The following is a 15,710-nucleotide window of genomic DNA, read 5'->3' as shown; positions in this document are numbered from 1 at the left end:
GTATAATCTCAAGTGTAAAATTTTATATTCTAAATGCTGAAAGAAGTCTCATGAAATTAAGTTAACATTTTCTGTGTCTGCCATCACAGATGGCACAAGAGGTATCCAGTTTAAGAAGCAGTGAGTAGTGATTAACAGATTTGTGTTAAGTTATAGCCTTTCACTCTATAAAGGTACCAGAGAGTGACTGGCATATAACTGTTTATTAAATGCCAATCAACTACTCGGCTATCCATCTAAGTCACTTGTTTAGTCAGTCAATGTCCAACCCGCTATATCCCAACTTCATGGTCATGGGGGTCTGCTGGAGCCAATCCCAGTCAACACAGGGCGCAAGGCAGGAACAAACCCCAGGCAGCCCACACACACCCACAAACTAGGGCACACACTAGGGACAAGTTAGAATCGCCAATGCACCTAATCTGCATGTCTTTGGACTGTGGGAGAAACCGGAGCACCCAGAGGAAACCCACACAGACACGGAGAGAACATGCCAATTCCACGAGGGAGGACCCGGAAAGTGAACCCAGGTCTCCTTACTGCGTGGCAGCAGCGCTACCACTGTGCCACTGTGTCGCCCCCAGTATGTATTATAAGTTACATATGTACTGTGTCATTGTATACTCTGAAAAATAATGCCTCTTTAATGACATTTTACGGTTCTTTAATGGGTTGTGTGGTTCCTCATACAGCCACCACTTCACGATTCACCATGCCATTCTGGGGAGTCTTCTCTGCATGTGAAGTTGGTTCTTTGTTCTTTGAGAAGTTTCTAATATGTAGAAAAATATTTACAATCTTTAATGTACTGTAGGCTGCCAAGCAAGATGCTAAGATATTAAGAAAACCTGCAGACTTAGCCTGTATTATTGTATGCAACAAGAGACCTTTTAAAATAATGAGCCTTTGGTATTTCATAAATCTGTCACCATCTATTCATGGTTATTTACTATATGGAGCCTGTTGCAGATCTAAATAAGTAAAAAGTTCTTTCTGGAACCTCCATGTCAGCAGGTCTTTTGGGAACCAAATATGATTCTCCTTTGGCATCACTCTGAAGCACCACACTGGCACATTTATTTTTAAGAGTGTATGCCTATCAGCACATTCACTTTTTATACAAGAGTCATGGGTTACATGTGTTATGTGAGGAAGGCTGCTGTGTTTGCTACATCCGGTTATTTCTGCTAAATCCCGTTCTCTAATTGGCATGTTTTAACTCTATTATAACCTTATGGGACCACAGACATACAGTATATGCATTCAGTAGTTGACTGAATGGATGTTATGTGCACTCAAAAATGCCCCTCAAGTGACATTAAAAGTCAAAAAGAAATGAAGATCCTTTATAAATAAAGAACTTATTTAAACAATCAAGAAGGAAGCACAAAAAGACATGGGGGGTTGATGGGCAAAAAAATATGGCAGAAAGGTTTTTCCTAAAAAAGGCATCCCAAAGATGCCAAAGCTAGCCCAAAATGAAAATACAAATCCACAAAAACAAAACAAAATTTTCAAAAACCATACTGTCCTAATAATACAAAAGCATTCCTTACTCTACAAAATTAACGACACTTTGCATAAATAGACTGAGGGTCAATATTGACAGGTTTTCTCACACAATCGGGCTATGTTTATTGATATTCATAGGAAAACATGGACTTTTGAGGGTTGTGGTTGTTAAAGGCTACAAAATAGATTACATAGATAGATAGATAGATAGATAGATAGATAGATAGATAGATAGATAGATAGATAGATAGATAGATAGATAGATAGATAGATAGATAGATAGATAGATAGATAGATAGATAGATAGATAGATAGATAGATAGATAAGAAAGGCACTCTATAAGATAGATAGATAGATAGATAGATAGATAGATAGATAGATAGATAGATAGATAGATAGATAGATAGATAGATATTTTATTAATCCCAAGGGGAAATTCATATAATCCAGCAGCAGTATACTGATACAAAAAACAATATTAAATTAAAGAGTAATAAAAATGCATGTAAAAGCAGACAATAACTTTGAGTAATGTTAGCATTTACTCCCCCGGGTGGAATTGAAGAGTCGCATAGTGTGGAGGAGGAACGATCTCCTCAGTCTGTCAGTGGAGCAGGACGGTGACAAAAGTCTGTCGCTGAAGCTGCTCCTGTATCTGGAGATGATCCTGTTTAGTGGATGCATCAATCTGTTTTAGTGGTTCTCACTAGGGGGACACGAAGTAACAAAAAGGGAGGCGCGAAGATGTGAAAAAAAGAAAACAAGAATCAAAAATATGAAAAAAACATCTATTGAAACCAAAACAAATTAACTTAAACTACATTCTGATACTAGAACAATAAATATAGAGTTAGATAAATGTCGATAAAAGTTAAGTAGGTATAATAAAATATGCATTTACATTTTAAATAAATGTTAGGGGGGGCGCGATTAAAACTGTTATGAAAACTCGGGTCGCAAATACTTAAAGGTTGAGAAACGCTGATCTATTTAGTTAGCCAATAAAAGATGTCATTTCACCCTACCTTCTCCTGTATCAATCTATGGCTAACACGGTACAACACTCTGCTGCTACAGGCTACAAAGTAATTTGGCTTATTTTTAAATCCGCTCCCCAGCATTTTTTCCATACCACTGTTATTTGCACTCATATATGTTCTTTACCGTTCTAAAATCTCTCTCCCCTTTGACTATGATGGAGGGTCATTCCGTCTACCTCAGATATTGGACTATTTTTCTGGGCAAGTCCACTATTTTTAGGCTGTCATTGGGCTATAAACGTTTTTAAAGACCTGGGAATCCTGCTGAGGGTGGTCCTTCAGCAGTGATGTCATAGTGGATGTAGCAAAGAAAGATATGCACACAATATACAAACACTAAATAATATTTAGGCAAACAATATTAAATACAATCTGACAAACACATATGTAAAATGATATTACAAAAACAACAGAAATGACCGAGAAAGAGGAGAGCATACTCAAGCCAGTGCGCAGACCCTGCCTAAAATATAACAATATCCAAGGAAGCATATTCTGAAGTGGCTCATTAGTTTTAAATTCAAGTTACCCTGACTTTTTACTTTAATATTTTACTTGTAGAAAGATAAACATTTTATTCAGAATAACAAGCTTGACTTACTGCAATGGGAGCTGTTGCTGCTTAAGCTGCACTTTTCTATCTTCTCCATTTGTGTTGCTTGTGTTTAACGTACTACAAACCTGAAACTAAATATAGGAGTAAATTAATCAATTTGGAAAAACTAAAAAGTCAGTCATATTTCCTTAATTAGATGCTGGTAGCTTCGAAAGATGTTTTCAAGCTGAAATAACACTCTGGACTGGGATTTGTGAATCCCTAAATGATTGTAAAGAGCTGGAAGTGTCTGATTTTGCATCTGACAAACATTCAGACTCCACTTTACTTGCCACCAGAAAAACCCGTCAGGCAGAATAAATCATTTGGGTCACACAGTGAATGAAACAAATTCACGCTTTGCATGTTGTACTCCAACATGTTAACCACTTGTCCAAATTTTGAGCCAAGAGAGTGAAGTTCTTCTTTGCACATCTCTAACAAAAATAGCCCATTACGACACTCCCAAGTGAAGTGTTCTTTACAGAGCTGAGGGTGCTGAACCCAAATCTGGCAACAAAATTGGTCAATCACACCAAGTGTTTGAAAAATGAAGGTTTAAAATGAAAACAAAAAAACACTATTTTAGAATAAGCACAATTAGACCCAAATAAATTATAAATTCACATATAATTGTTTTAGATATAATTGTTACTGGGTGGCGCAGTGGGTAGCGCTGCTGCCTTGCAGTTAGGATTCCCGGGTCCTCCCTGCTTGGAGTTTGCATGTTCTCCCCGTGTCTTGTCTGCGTGGGTTTCCTCCGGGTGCTCCAGTTTCCTCCCACAGTCCAAAGACATGCGGGTTTGGGGCATTGGGGATCCTAAATTGTCCCTAGTGTGTGCTTGGGTGTGTGTGTCCTGTGGTGGGTTGGCACCCTGCCCGGGATTGATTCCTGCCTTGTGCCCTGTGTTGGCTGGGATTGGCTCCAGTAGACCCCCATGACATATAATTGTTTTAGATATAATTGTTACTGGGTGGCGCAGTGGGTAGAGCTGCTGCCTTGCAGTTAGGATTCCCGGGTCCTCCCTGCATGGAGTTTGCATGTTCTCCCTGTGTCTACGCGGGTTTCCTCCGGGTGCTCCAGTTTCCTCCCACAGTCCAAAGACATGCAGGTTAGGCGCTGTGGCAGGTGGCTGGGTGTGGTCACCAATCAGCCAACCACTTAAGGAGCCGCCACCCTGTAATCAAGGCTGGAGTCGGGTGAGGAGGAGAACGAGGTCGTGGCAGAAGAGGCGAGGAGAGGCCCGAGTGTGTTGTGGGACAAGAAAGTGGCTAGTGAGAGCCTGGACTTGGGAAGACAGTGGCTGTTGAGAGCCTAGACTTCGGGGGGGTTTGGGGGCGGTGCACTTGGATTTTATATTCTTTGTAAATAGTGTAAATAAACGTGGTGGGATGGATAAAACGGTGTCCGCATGTGTGTGTCCGGACCGCTATACTTCACAGCGCATTGGCGATCCTAAATTGTCCCTAGTGTGTGCTTGGTGTGTGTGTGTGCCTTGTGGTGGGCTGGCGCTCTGCCCAGAGTTTGTTTCCTGCATTGCACCCTGTGTTGGCTGGGATTGACAGACCCCCGTGACCCTGTGTTAGGATATAGCGGGTTGGATAATGGATGGATGGATGGATAATTGTTACTTATAAAAGGTAGTCACTTGGTAGTTTTTTCATCTTATAATCCTCAGAAGGTGTTTCATGGTGGGAGTCTGCTAACATGCAGTCATATGAAAAAGTCTGGGAACCCCTCTCAGCCTGCATAATAATTGACTCTACTTTCAACAAAAAAGATAACAGCGGTATATCTTTCATTTCCTAAGAACACCTGAGTACTGGGGTGCTTTCCAAACAAAGATTTTTAGTGAAGCAGTATTTAGTTCTATGAAATTAAATCAAATGTGAAAAACTGTGAAAAAATGTCTGTCCCCTTGTAATTTTGCTGATTTGAATGCTTGTAACTGCTCAATGCTGATTACTTGCAACACCAAATTGGTTGGATTAGCTCGTTAAGCCTTGAACTTCATAGACAGGAGTGTCCAATCATGAGAAAAGGTATTTAAGGTGGTCAGTTGCAAGTTGTGCTTCCCTTTGACTCTCCTCTGAAGAGTGACAGCATGGGATCCTCACAGCAACTCTCAAAAGAGCTGAAAACAAAGATTGTTCAGTATCACAGTTTAGGGGAAGGCTACAAAAAGCCATCTTAGATGTTTACACTGTCAGTTTCAAGTGTAAGGAATGTAATCAGGAAATGTAAGGCCACAGGCACAGTTGCTGTTAAACCCAGTAGGTCTGGCAGGCCAAGAGAAATACAGGAGCGGTATATGCACAGGACTGTGAGAATGGTTACAGACAACCCACAGATCACCTCCAAAGACCTGCAAGAACATCTCGCTGCAGATGGTGTATCTGTACATCGTTCTACAATTCAGAGCAATTTTCGCAAAGAACATCTGTATGGCAGGGTGATGAGAAAGAAGCCCTTTCTGCACTCACGCCACTAATAGAGTCACTTGTTGTATGCAAATGCTCATTTAGACAAGCCAGATTCATTTTGGAACAAAGTGCTTTGCACTGATGAGATAAAAATTGGGTTATTTGGTCATAACAAAAAGCACTTTGCATGGTGGAAGAAGAACACCGCATTCCAAGAAAAACACCTGCTACCTACTGTCAAATGTGGTGGAGGATCCATCATGTTGTGGGGCTGTGTGGCTAGTTCTGGGACTGGGGCCCTTGTTAAAGTTGAGGGTCGGATGAATTCAACCCAACATCAACACATTCTTCAGAATAATGTTCAAACATCAGTTACAAAGTTGAAGTTACGCAGGGTTTGGATATTCCAACAAGACAATGACCCAAAACTCAGTTCGAAATCTACAAAGGCATTCATGCAGAGGGAGAAGTACAAGGTTCTGGAATGGCCATCACAGTCCCCTGACTTGAATATCATTGAAAATCTATGGGATGATTTGAAGCAGGCTGTCCATGCTTGGCAGACATCAAATTTAACTGAACTGGAGAGATTTTGTATGGAGAAATGGTCAAAAATCCTCCATCCAGAATCCAGACACTCATCAAAGGCTCTAGAGGAGGCGTCTAAAGGCTGTTAGATTTGTAAAAGGAGGCTCAACTAAGTATTAATGTAATATCTCAGTTGGGGTGCCCAAATGTATGCACCTGTCTAATTTTGTTATGACGCATATTGCATATTTTCTGTTAATCCAATAAACTTAATGTCACTGCTGAAATACTACTGTTTCCATAAGGCATGTCATATATTAAAAGGAAGTTGTTACTTTGAAAGTTCAGCCAATAATAAACAAAAATCCAAAGAATTAAGAGGGGTTCCCAAAACTTTTTTATATGACTGTAGACTCAGCCCACTTTGCACTATAACGTTTGTCCATTTGAATAATATTCTGGTGGACCCCCTCCACATGATCATCAGAGACCACTACCATGTTCTCAGGTAATAAAAATCCAAATGGGACTATAGGAAATGGATTTTTTAACGACATGCTGCCCTCAAGGCTCTTCATAGTATTCCATCTTTGTTTTCCCAAGAACATTGTGTCACAAGCTTTGCCTTCAATAAAGAAAAGTTGCGTTGTCTTTTACCGTGTGCTTAAATGTTACAGGGTTATTGGATGCTATTGTATCCAATACTCATTGAAATTAAAAAAAAATATGTAGCAAGTACTTGATTTAGTGATGTTCCCATCTCAACTAGTGTTGAGCAAGGAAGACCGCCAATTTTCCTCTCAAAATATTCTTCAAATAATATTCTGAGCATGTGAAGTACTTATATTATAAAATAAATGTAACTTATTTATAAAAAATCAACCATTTTTATTTTTAAATGGCTTTTTTTCACCTTGCAAAACTGGTTTGTGATAGAGAAATTTCAATTTCATAAATAGTTTCAGTACACCTAAATCTATAAAGAGCACTGTTTTTTTTTTTTTGTGTGGGAGGGTTTAGGTGTGGACCAATCAGGTCGGGTCAGGTTGAGGAGCATGCACTGGTACAGGTTGTTGCCATACCCACCACACAACAAAACAGCTCGGGATCCTGGTTGGCAACCCCCCAGGCAGACACGCGGTCCAGTCCCACCCTCTGGAAATGACCCTCTATCTGCTGCAGCCAGGTGTTATGAGGGCAACCCCTTGGCCTGGTCCAGCCACTTGGGTCCTCAACAATGAGGATCCTGTGAGCCGGATCACCCCCAAGGAATTGCGTCACATGACCATAGTACCGTAACTGACGCTCCCTCACAATGCAGGTAATGTGCCTCATTCGGGACTCCATGAGCAACCGCTCAACTCAACACAAAATCAAACCAATGGTACCCAAGGATTCCACAAAGATACACAGTACCAAAGGAGTCCAGCCTTCATCTAAGGTCACTGGATAGCGTCCATGTCTCACAGCCATATAGCATGACAGGTAGCACCAGGACTCCAAAGACTTGGACCTTCGTCCTTTTGCATAGATATCGGGGGAGCGTCACACCCCTTTCCAGTGACCTCATCACCCCCCATTCTCTACCAATCCATCTACTGACTTCATAGGAAGAGTCACCAGAGACATGAATGTCACTGATGAGATAGATACTCTACTTTTGCACTCTATTAGTTAATTTACCTAAAGCAGCAGGAGAAGGTGCTGCTATGTGAGCTGTTAACACGTGTGCGCTCTGCTCAGCATTTGACTCACTTGCATTGGGCTTCAGAGAGTCTGTCAGATGAGTAAAATATGCAGAATATACAAGTTCAAGCTACCGCTCTCAAGGTAAACGTGAAAAAGTAAACTAAATCATAGTTGAAGTCTCACAGCACGTTTCTCTGTTTCAAGATGGACGAGTTTGAAAATTCACCAATGCTTTTAAAACTTTGTAGAGTGTGATCTGTTTGAGATATCTGAATGAAAATTGAACTGCCTTGTCACATTTCTGTGAAGAATAAGTGTACTACCTTTTAACAAAATTGATCAATGTAGAGCCGAGTTGTTTCATGCAGGCAGACAGAGGGACAGACAGAGACACGCTTTTGTGATAGGCGCTTTGCACATTACATGTGAATGCACCCAAAAAGGGTCTCAAAGAGGTTAGTAATACTACCTAACAGACCCAGAATCGTGGGTTCAAATCCCAGCTTCTTTTGTTGTCTCTTCAGGTTCTCTGGCTTTTCCTTTAATCTCCCAAATGTGACTCTAAATCAGCCCTAATGTGGATTTTTGCATGACTGTACCCAATGAAGAAGACCATTCACCACCCAGGGTTGGATTCTGCCTTGCACCAAATGCTGCTGGGATACGTTCCACCCATGTGACTGTCAGAGGGGGACATTTTTGCACACTGGGTCATTCCATTTCTCTCTTAGGAAAAGAAACATGTAAATATTACATTTAAAACCAAGCAGATGAACAGGCAATAGGCACCCATTGTTTGGACTGAGGTGAGAAGTTAAAAGGCAAATTTCCAGTTATTGTGATGGCTGTCTACAGGATATCGGTATTTGCTGTCTTGTAAAAGAATCACCGCTTTGAAGGTTTAACTGCTTAAACATACAAACAATATAACATTGTGATAAAAGAACTGCTCCTTCCTTGGAAAATGTTTGTATTTACCTGACTTGGAAATTAACATGTCTGAGAATATTGGTTTCTAATCAGCTGTGTACTCATTGATAGTTGGTAACAATACATTTTGTTAACTTGTGTTTTCATTATTTGTTAAACACAGGAAATTTAGATGTGCCATTGTTTAATTTGATTGTCCAGAACTGATAATGGCAGGGACTGAAGGAGATTTGAACTTCTGGGCAGGAGAAGGCAAAGAGAGGGACAGTCCACTGAGAATGCTGCCAAGACACTCGGACAGAGCAGAGGGGCTCACTGGCAGACTGGGGTACGTGGCTGGCACAATGTGAGGCACAAGGATGGCAACACTTACTTCCAGGGGGGAAGAGACAGCTCCACAAAGAGACGCCAGTTGTGGGTCCAGCGAGAGAGGGAAGCCGCATGAAAGGACTGAGGAAAGCTGGCAGAAATGAGGTGTGCCTAGATCACAGCAACACAAGGAGCCCAGAGTGGAAAAAAAGGACCGATGAAGAGACTCTGACAGGGATTCCACGATCCTGACAAAACTTCTGTTGTGAAACGAGTGTCCGGTGAACAGACTGCATCGATGGACAGTTGGACGGTTAATTGTTGGGGTAACAGTGCACAAACTGGACTCTGCACCACTAAAGGTTGTATCCTCCAATTTTTGTTTTTGATGGACTTTTAGAATGTGGACTGTGTTTTCCATTTAAAAAAAAGGAAATTCATTCCTGGTATTTTTAGATTTTGTTATGTTCGTTTATCTTTTAAATGTACTTTATATTTTTTTGTGTAATATTGTCTTGTTAAACCACTTACACCTAAACACCAGCAAAACCAAGAAGCTAGTGGTGGATTTTAGGAGGACCAGGCCCCTCATGGACCCCGTGATCATCAGAGGTGACTGTGTGCAGAGGGTGCAAACCTATAAATACCTGGGAGTGCAGCTGCATGATAAATTGGACTGGACTGCCAATACTGATGTTCTGTGTAAGAAAGGACAGAGCCGACTATACTTCCTTAGAAGGCTGGCGTCCTTCAACATCTGCAATAAGATGCTGCAGATGTTCTACCAGACGGTTGTGGCGCCCTCTTCTACGCGGTGGTGTGCTGGGGAGGCAGCATAAAGATGAAGGACACCTCACACCTGGACAAACTTGTTAGGAAGGCAGGCTCTATTGTAGGCATGGATCTGGACAGTTTGACATTTGTGGAAGAGCGATGGGCGCTGAGGAGGCTCCTGTCAATCATGGAGAATCCACTGCATCCACTGAACAGGATCATCTCCACACAGAGGAGCAGCTTCAGTGAGAGACTGCTGTCACCGTCCTGCTCCACTGACAGACTGAGGAGACCCCACACTATGCGAATCTTCAGTTACACCCGGGGGGTAAACGTTAACATCATACAAAGTTATTGTCTGTTATACCTGCATTTTTATTCACTCCTTAATTTAATATTGTTCTTTATGTATGCTGCTGCTGGAGTATGTGAATTTCCCCTTGGGATTAATAAAGTATCTATCTATCTATCTATCTATCTATCTATCTATCTATCTATCTATCTATCTATCTATCTAATAGAAGTTAGTGTTGCTTTTCCTGAAATTACTGTTGTGTCTTTCATTGTGTGTTTACTCACCGCCCAATTTAAACAAACCTGTGTGCTATTATCGATAAATTTCAAGAGTTCCCAGTCTCTTATAAAACTGGGTGGCGTAGTCGGATATTTTAACAGTGTCCAGGTTAGATTACCTGTAAGTGTGACCAGACACCTGTCACATGACTCTGAAACAGATGGAGCAAGTGTTTATATTAGATGAGTGGTTGAGAAATAAAGCGTTTCACTTGATTCTCTAAAGAAGTTTATGTCAGGTCACTGTAAAAGATGCTGTATAATCTACAAATTCATAGCTGTATGTTCTCCTTGACTCTGCACAAGCTTCTCCTCAAGTGTTCCACCCACATCCCAAAGGTAGGCAAGTTAGATCAACTAATTACTTCAAATTGGTTTAGTAGTGTGCCCTGCAATGGACTGTCATTTCATCAAGTGTCCAGTACTGCAGCTTTCAGCAGACTTGGCTTCAGTAAATGGTGGATGGACAAATATTAGGATGGAGCACCTGATGAATTACAAAATGCTGCATAAAATGCCATTTGTTTAAAATTATTTTGTGATTTTTTTTGATAGGGAGCCATCTGAAAGGTACCCAAGCTCAGAATCATGAGGGTCAGAGCTTATCCTAGCCACTTAAGGCACAAGGCAGATTTGAACTCTGGATTGGGATAAACACTTAAAAATGAAAATACATTACATTATCAAAGAACTTTAAACAAGCCTAATAAACAGTAGTTACATAGGAGGCCCATTTTGATACCATAATGCACAGAAGTACTGCATATGTTTATGTTGTTTGACTAGTCGGCTCACTCAGTTTCAACCTGCAAATTTGTGACTTTAACCCCAGGCCCATAACGACTGTAAGGCACCATAAAAGTAAATTGACTCACAAGCACTCTGACGCTGATGAAAATCCATTTACTGCTACAATTTAAAATATTAAGTGATGAAAGTCTGTCTTTAAAGACGCTGGATTACTCGCCTTGTAGCGCCCAATCTCTCTGTGGCACACGGTACAATGCCAGTACTGGACTTAATAATTTCAGTGCCAGGTCCCACCAGGATTCTGAACAGTCCCATGCCGATATGATTGAAAAGAGGCAGGTTGACGCACTTTCCAGTCAATGACATGATTTGTCCTCCACTTCCCTTTTTCCTCCTCCTCCTCTTTCCATCGATGACTCCCCAGGTAAGTTTCTGTTGCCCACCTTGAATCCTTGCTTATGCTTTCTGTGGCAAGCTCAAGTGGCTAAAGTAGGAAGCGGTCAATGGAGAGGTTTAGCAAATCAGTGTGGGGGGCTATTCAGGCCTGCCAAACTTTGTCAACAGCACGCTGGTTAATAATTAGCTCCTTGATTGCAGAAGTCAGCAGCCCGCAATAGGAAAAGTGCTTTACCTCATGATGGAATAATTAATGGACTCAATGTTACTGGAAAAGCATAGGAAGTTTAGTAGAAAGTCAATATGCTCTCCTTGACCAGGTGGGCCCGCCTATCTGAGCCTCTACATGCTAATCAAAGGGCTGGCACTGCAGCAACAACTGCAGCCAACTGTCACTATTATGACCTTGGCAGGGGGGCGTGAGAGGAGAAACATGCCACTTATCTAATCATTCGCAAGTGAGGCTGTGCCACTTTATCACAAAGCAGAGCTGAAGTGCATGTTGCTTAACAGGTTTTTTTCTATAATTTGCTTGAACATTCCGGTTGATTTTGTGACTTCTCTCATCTTGCTAAGTATTGTAGATCAGTGGCGGCACTGATTTATTCGCACAAATCCGTGAGACAGGCTGCGGGCCGAGGGGAGGGGAAACTGGGACCTCAGGAGTAAGGGAGCCAAGCGGGGCCCTCCTCACTCACACGCCAACCTCCATTTGAGTTGGTCTACCTCTCACCACGTGTTGGAGCATAACTTGCCTCCACTTAGCTAGCGATACCTGTTTGTTCAGCAGACATTAAGGAGTAACGTTTGACTTTTTGAGAGAGAGATCACAGCTAAGTGTGTTTTAGAGGGTACCTGCTCATTGGCAGAGATATCATAGCCATATGCTCTTCTTCCCATCTGAGTTGAACACGATCAGATACAATGGCAACGTTTGACGTTGGAGCGTACCTACCTTCCATTTGGCCAGAGATGCTTTGCCACTGTTTTACATTTTTGGCAAAGAGATCACAGCTACATTCTCACCCCTGATAGCAAAACCAAAAATACTGAATATCAAGAGACCCTCAGATAAGAAAGCTATTAATATAAATTCTTTTCAATACAAAGTATTACATTTTGTTTTATTTTTTTGTTGATTTTTACAATATGTTTAGTTTCACTACTACGCAGGCGAAGCCGCGGGAGACAGCTAGTTTCATCATAAGATTGAGAAATTGGACAAGCAGTGTTTGGGGCACTCTTGGGGAACAAAGTGGCAGTGCAAGCACCTCAAGTTCAGCTTGGCCTGACCTGCTGTTTAGCTATCGACTGTGGTGTTATGGGTCCACAGCTCGCTTAGCAAAGGCCATTTAAATAAATGATCACCGCGCTCGCGGTTTCGTTTGGGGGCGTAGTGGTTGTAGCAAGCCGCGGGGCGATCTGCGTTGTGGGCATTTTTCACCGAGTGCACAGGTGAGGAACTGCCCACATCCGTGATTGTTCCCGTGGCTAATGTGCTGCAGCTGATATGGCCCCTCGTTCTTTAAAAGAAGCATGAGCCAGTTGGGAGAAGGAACGAGAAAAAGAAAACAGAAAAAGAGAGGACGGAGGTTACATGAGAGTGAGAGAGGAAGCAGGTCGGTGCAAGAGAGAGGCACACGGAGTGTGTGGTGAGCGAGCGAACGAGTGCTCGTGGGCAGCTGTGAGGGCCTGGGTGTTAGGCCTACACCCAGGGGTTGTAGTTGATGTCGCTCCCGCTGAGAGAGCAGGTAGCAGGAGTGACCAGGGGAAGGCAACTGGCCGCAGAAGACCGGAAAGGCAGCGGGAGTCAGGAGGCTTGGTGGTGGAGTCCCCAACATGAGCGACCTGGCCATTGGTGGAAACCAAGTCTCGAGGCTGGGATGAGTGCCAGACCGAAGCCAGGGATCGGGAGGTCTCCAGTCTCGTCCGTGAGTTGAAGACGGCAGCTGCAGAGAGCGTCTCGCCTGCTGCAAAGCCCAACTGGGAGAAGCAGGTGAGACGCTAACAGAAAAGAAGCACCAGGCTTGTCATTGTTGTGTTTTTTAAAGACTGCGTCCTGTTGGATGTTTTAACCTTGTTTTAAAAGATTGCTTTTCTTATTGTTTTTTTTAACCTCCACGTTTGATTTTTAAGGATTATTTATTTAATGAAGATTTGTGAATCACTGCACTATTTATTTGAACACTTTTTTTTTGATTGATGGACTGTTTTTAATAAAAGCACTATGCACTTTTTTTTTAACCATCCCCTTGCTCAAATGTTGTCTCACTGTTTAGCTCACTCGGTGACATTATCGACGGTGTTGGGTTCAAGGGCTTCCAAATATCAGATGGGAGCGTGGAGCCGAACCCGCATCGTCACATCGACTTGAACTAGTAAATGTGACGTGCTGCCTCCTAGTGCTGGTGGAGAGCTTAACAGGTATCCAAATAGCCATGATGATCTTCCATTCTGTTTTTTTTCTTTTTTATGAAAACTGGACTCCTGAACCTGAGGATAAATATTTGTCAGGAGTGACTTTCAAAATTTACTTAAGGCGTGCAGAAATGTATTTGCATATGGAAACATGTATGCAGTTAAAAGCAGCCACAAGCTCAGGAAAGTAATTAAAGCTGTTAAATATCAAAATGGGGATAAGCTGGAGATGGGAATATACAGTCATTGTCATGTACACTACCATTTTAGAGCACCTCAGTTTTTCCAGATTTTATCCAAATTTAATCAGTTTAAAGTTTAGGTCAAGAAAGAAATTTCAGAATAATACAAATGGGCCTTCTTCTGGGAACAACTAATAGGTTACAACTTAAAGAGGTTCTGCAGCAATTAAAGTAAATTAAGCCTTGCAAGTTAAAGCAAACAATTTACATAGGTGTCCCAACCTCTGTTGATTACTTAAAAACCATCAGTCTGTCTTAAAGTGGAGCTGGAATATACTGTGTTACTACAACCTCTGAAGTACTGCTTGGACAATATTACACTGTAGGAAGTTATAAATTCCAGTAATAATGACAAGAAAATGGCAATTAACACAAGCAATGAGACCGAGCAATATTACCCTTAGAAGTGTAGGCCTTTCACTTAGAGAAATTGCAAAACAAATCAAAGTGTCAGTGAGTACAGTGGTGCTCTACATAATCCAAAGGCCATTGGGAACTGCAAGAAACTCTGATAGGATGAGATCAGGCAAACCCAAACTCACAACCCAATCAGAAGACACGCTTCCAGGGGTCACCAGTGTGCTTGACAGGCGTGTCACAGCACAACAGCTTCAAGCACAGCTTAACAGCGCAGGTCAAGTAAAGCAAGTCTCAATTTCTACTGTGAAGAGGAGACTTTGTGTTGCAGGTTTGACAGGGAGAGTGGCAGTAAGAAGGCCATTCCTTAAAGGACAAAACAGGGCCTTGAAATACCGGCTGTGGACTACTGCAGCCTGGAAGAAAGTCTTATGAACCAATAAATCAAAATTTGAAATCCTCAGTTTATCAAGTAGGGTGTTTGCACACCGTCGAGTTGACAAAATGGGGGATCCTCAGTGTGTGACACCAACTGTCAAACATGGAGGAGGAAGTGTGATGGTCTGGGGGTCTTTGGCTGGCCAAGTTGGTGACTTGCACAGCGTAACTGGCATTCTGAATCAAAAGGGTTACCACAGATCAGCAAAAGGAGGATACTTCAATTAATCAAAACTTTGAATAAAATTTTATACAGTTACTGATTTCTTGACTTATTTTTCATTTCCCATTGTTTATTTGTTCTATGACTTGGATCCATGAAACATTAAGACATTCAACTGTGTGCATTTTCTTAAAAATTGAAAAAACTAAAGGGGGCTCTAAAACATTTGACTGGTAGTGTATTGTAACAAAGGCGCTATATAGGCACCAACCCGACACAGGCTGACACCGGAGCCACGTATAAAAGCAAGTGAACTTTTATTTTTCTTCACCTGTAGGGCGGGCACGTCTTCTCCATGTCCCACAGGCACAACACGGTCCCAAAAGCACCAAAAACTCCTAAAACACCACACTCTTCTTCATTGCACCACCACTCCTCCCGGCTAGCGTTGTCCTCGTCCTCCTCCTCCCGACTCAGGCTCCTGGAGTGGTGGCTGCTGGCCCCTTTTATAGTTCACCTGGAAGTGCTTTAGGTGCCTGACCACCTGTCCCCAACTGCACCTCCGGGTGTG

At 42.1% G+C, this 15,710-nt stretch overlaps 1 protein-coding gene across 5 annotated transcripts in view; it reads right to left on the bottom strand.

The window, feature by feature from the left end:
* Positions 1 to 11,760, bottom strand: part of si:ch73-206d17.1 (tyrosine-protein kinase STYK1) — a 43,969-nt gene extending 32,209 nt beyond the window's left edge. The window contains exons 1-2 of one of the 5 annotated variants that reach the window (XM_039755759.1): positions 11,343 to 11,760; positions 3,155 to 3,240 (exon numbers count right to left, since the gene is read on the bottom strand). In XM_039755759.1, coding sequence (XP_039611693.1) covers positions 3,155 to 3,203 — 49 coding nt within the window. In that variant the 5' untranslated portion in view covers positions 3,204 to 3,240; positions 11,343 to 11,760. Of the gene's footprint in view, positions 1 to 3,154; positions 3,241 to 11,250 lie in introns of all 5 variants that reach the window. The other 4 variants (XM_039755758.1, XM_039755763.1, XM_039755761.1 and 1 more) reach the window with 4 other exon arrangements.
* Between the last annotated feature and the right edge of the window lie 3,950 nt (positions 11,761 to 15,710).

This window comes from Polypterus senegalus, chromosome 6 (assembly GCF_016835505.1).
Source record: "Polypterus senegalus isolate Bchr_013 chromosome 6, ASM1683550v1, whole genome shotgun sequence".
Lineage (NCBI taxonomy): Eukaryota > Metazoa > Chordata > Cladistia > Polypteriformes > Polypteridae > Polypterus > Polypterus senegalus.
Note: the sequence above shows the minus strand (reverse complement) of the source record. Positions and strands in the feature narration are given on the sequence as shown.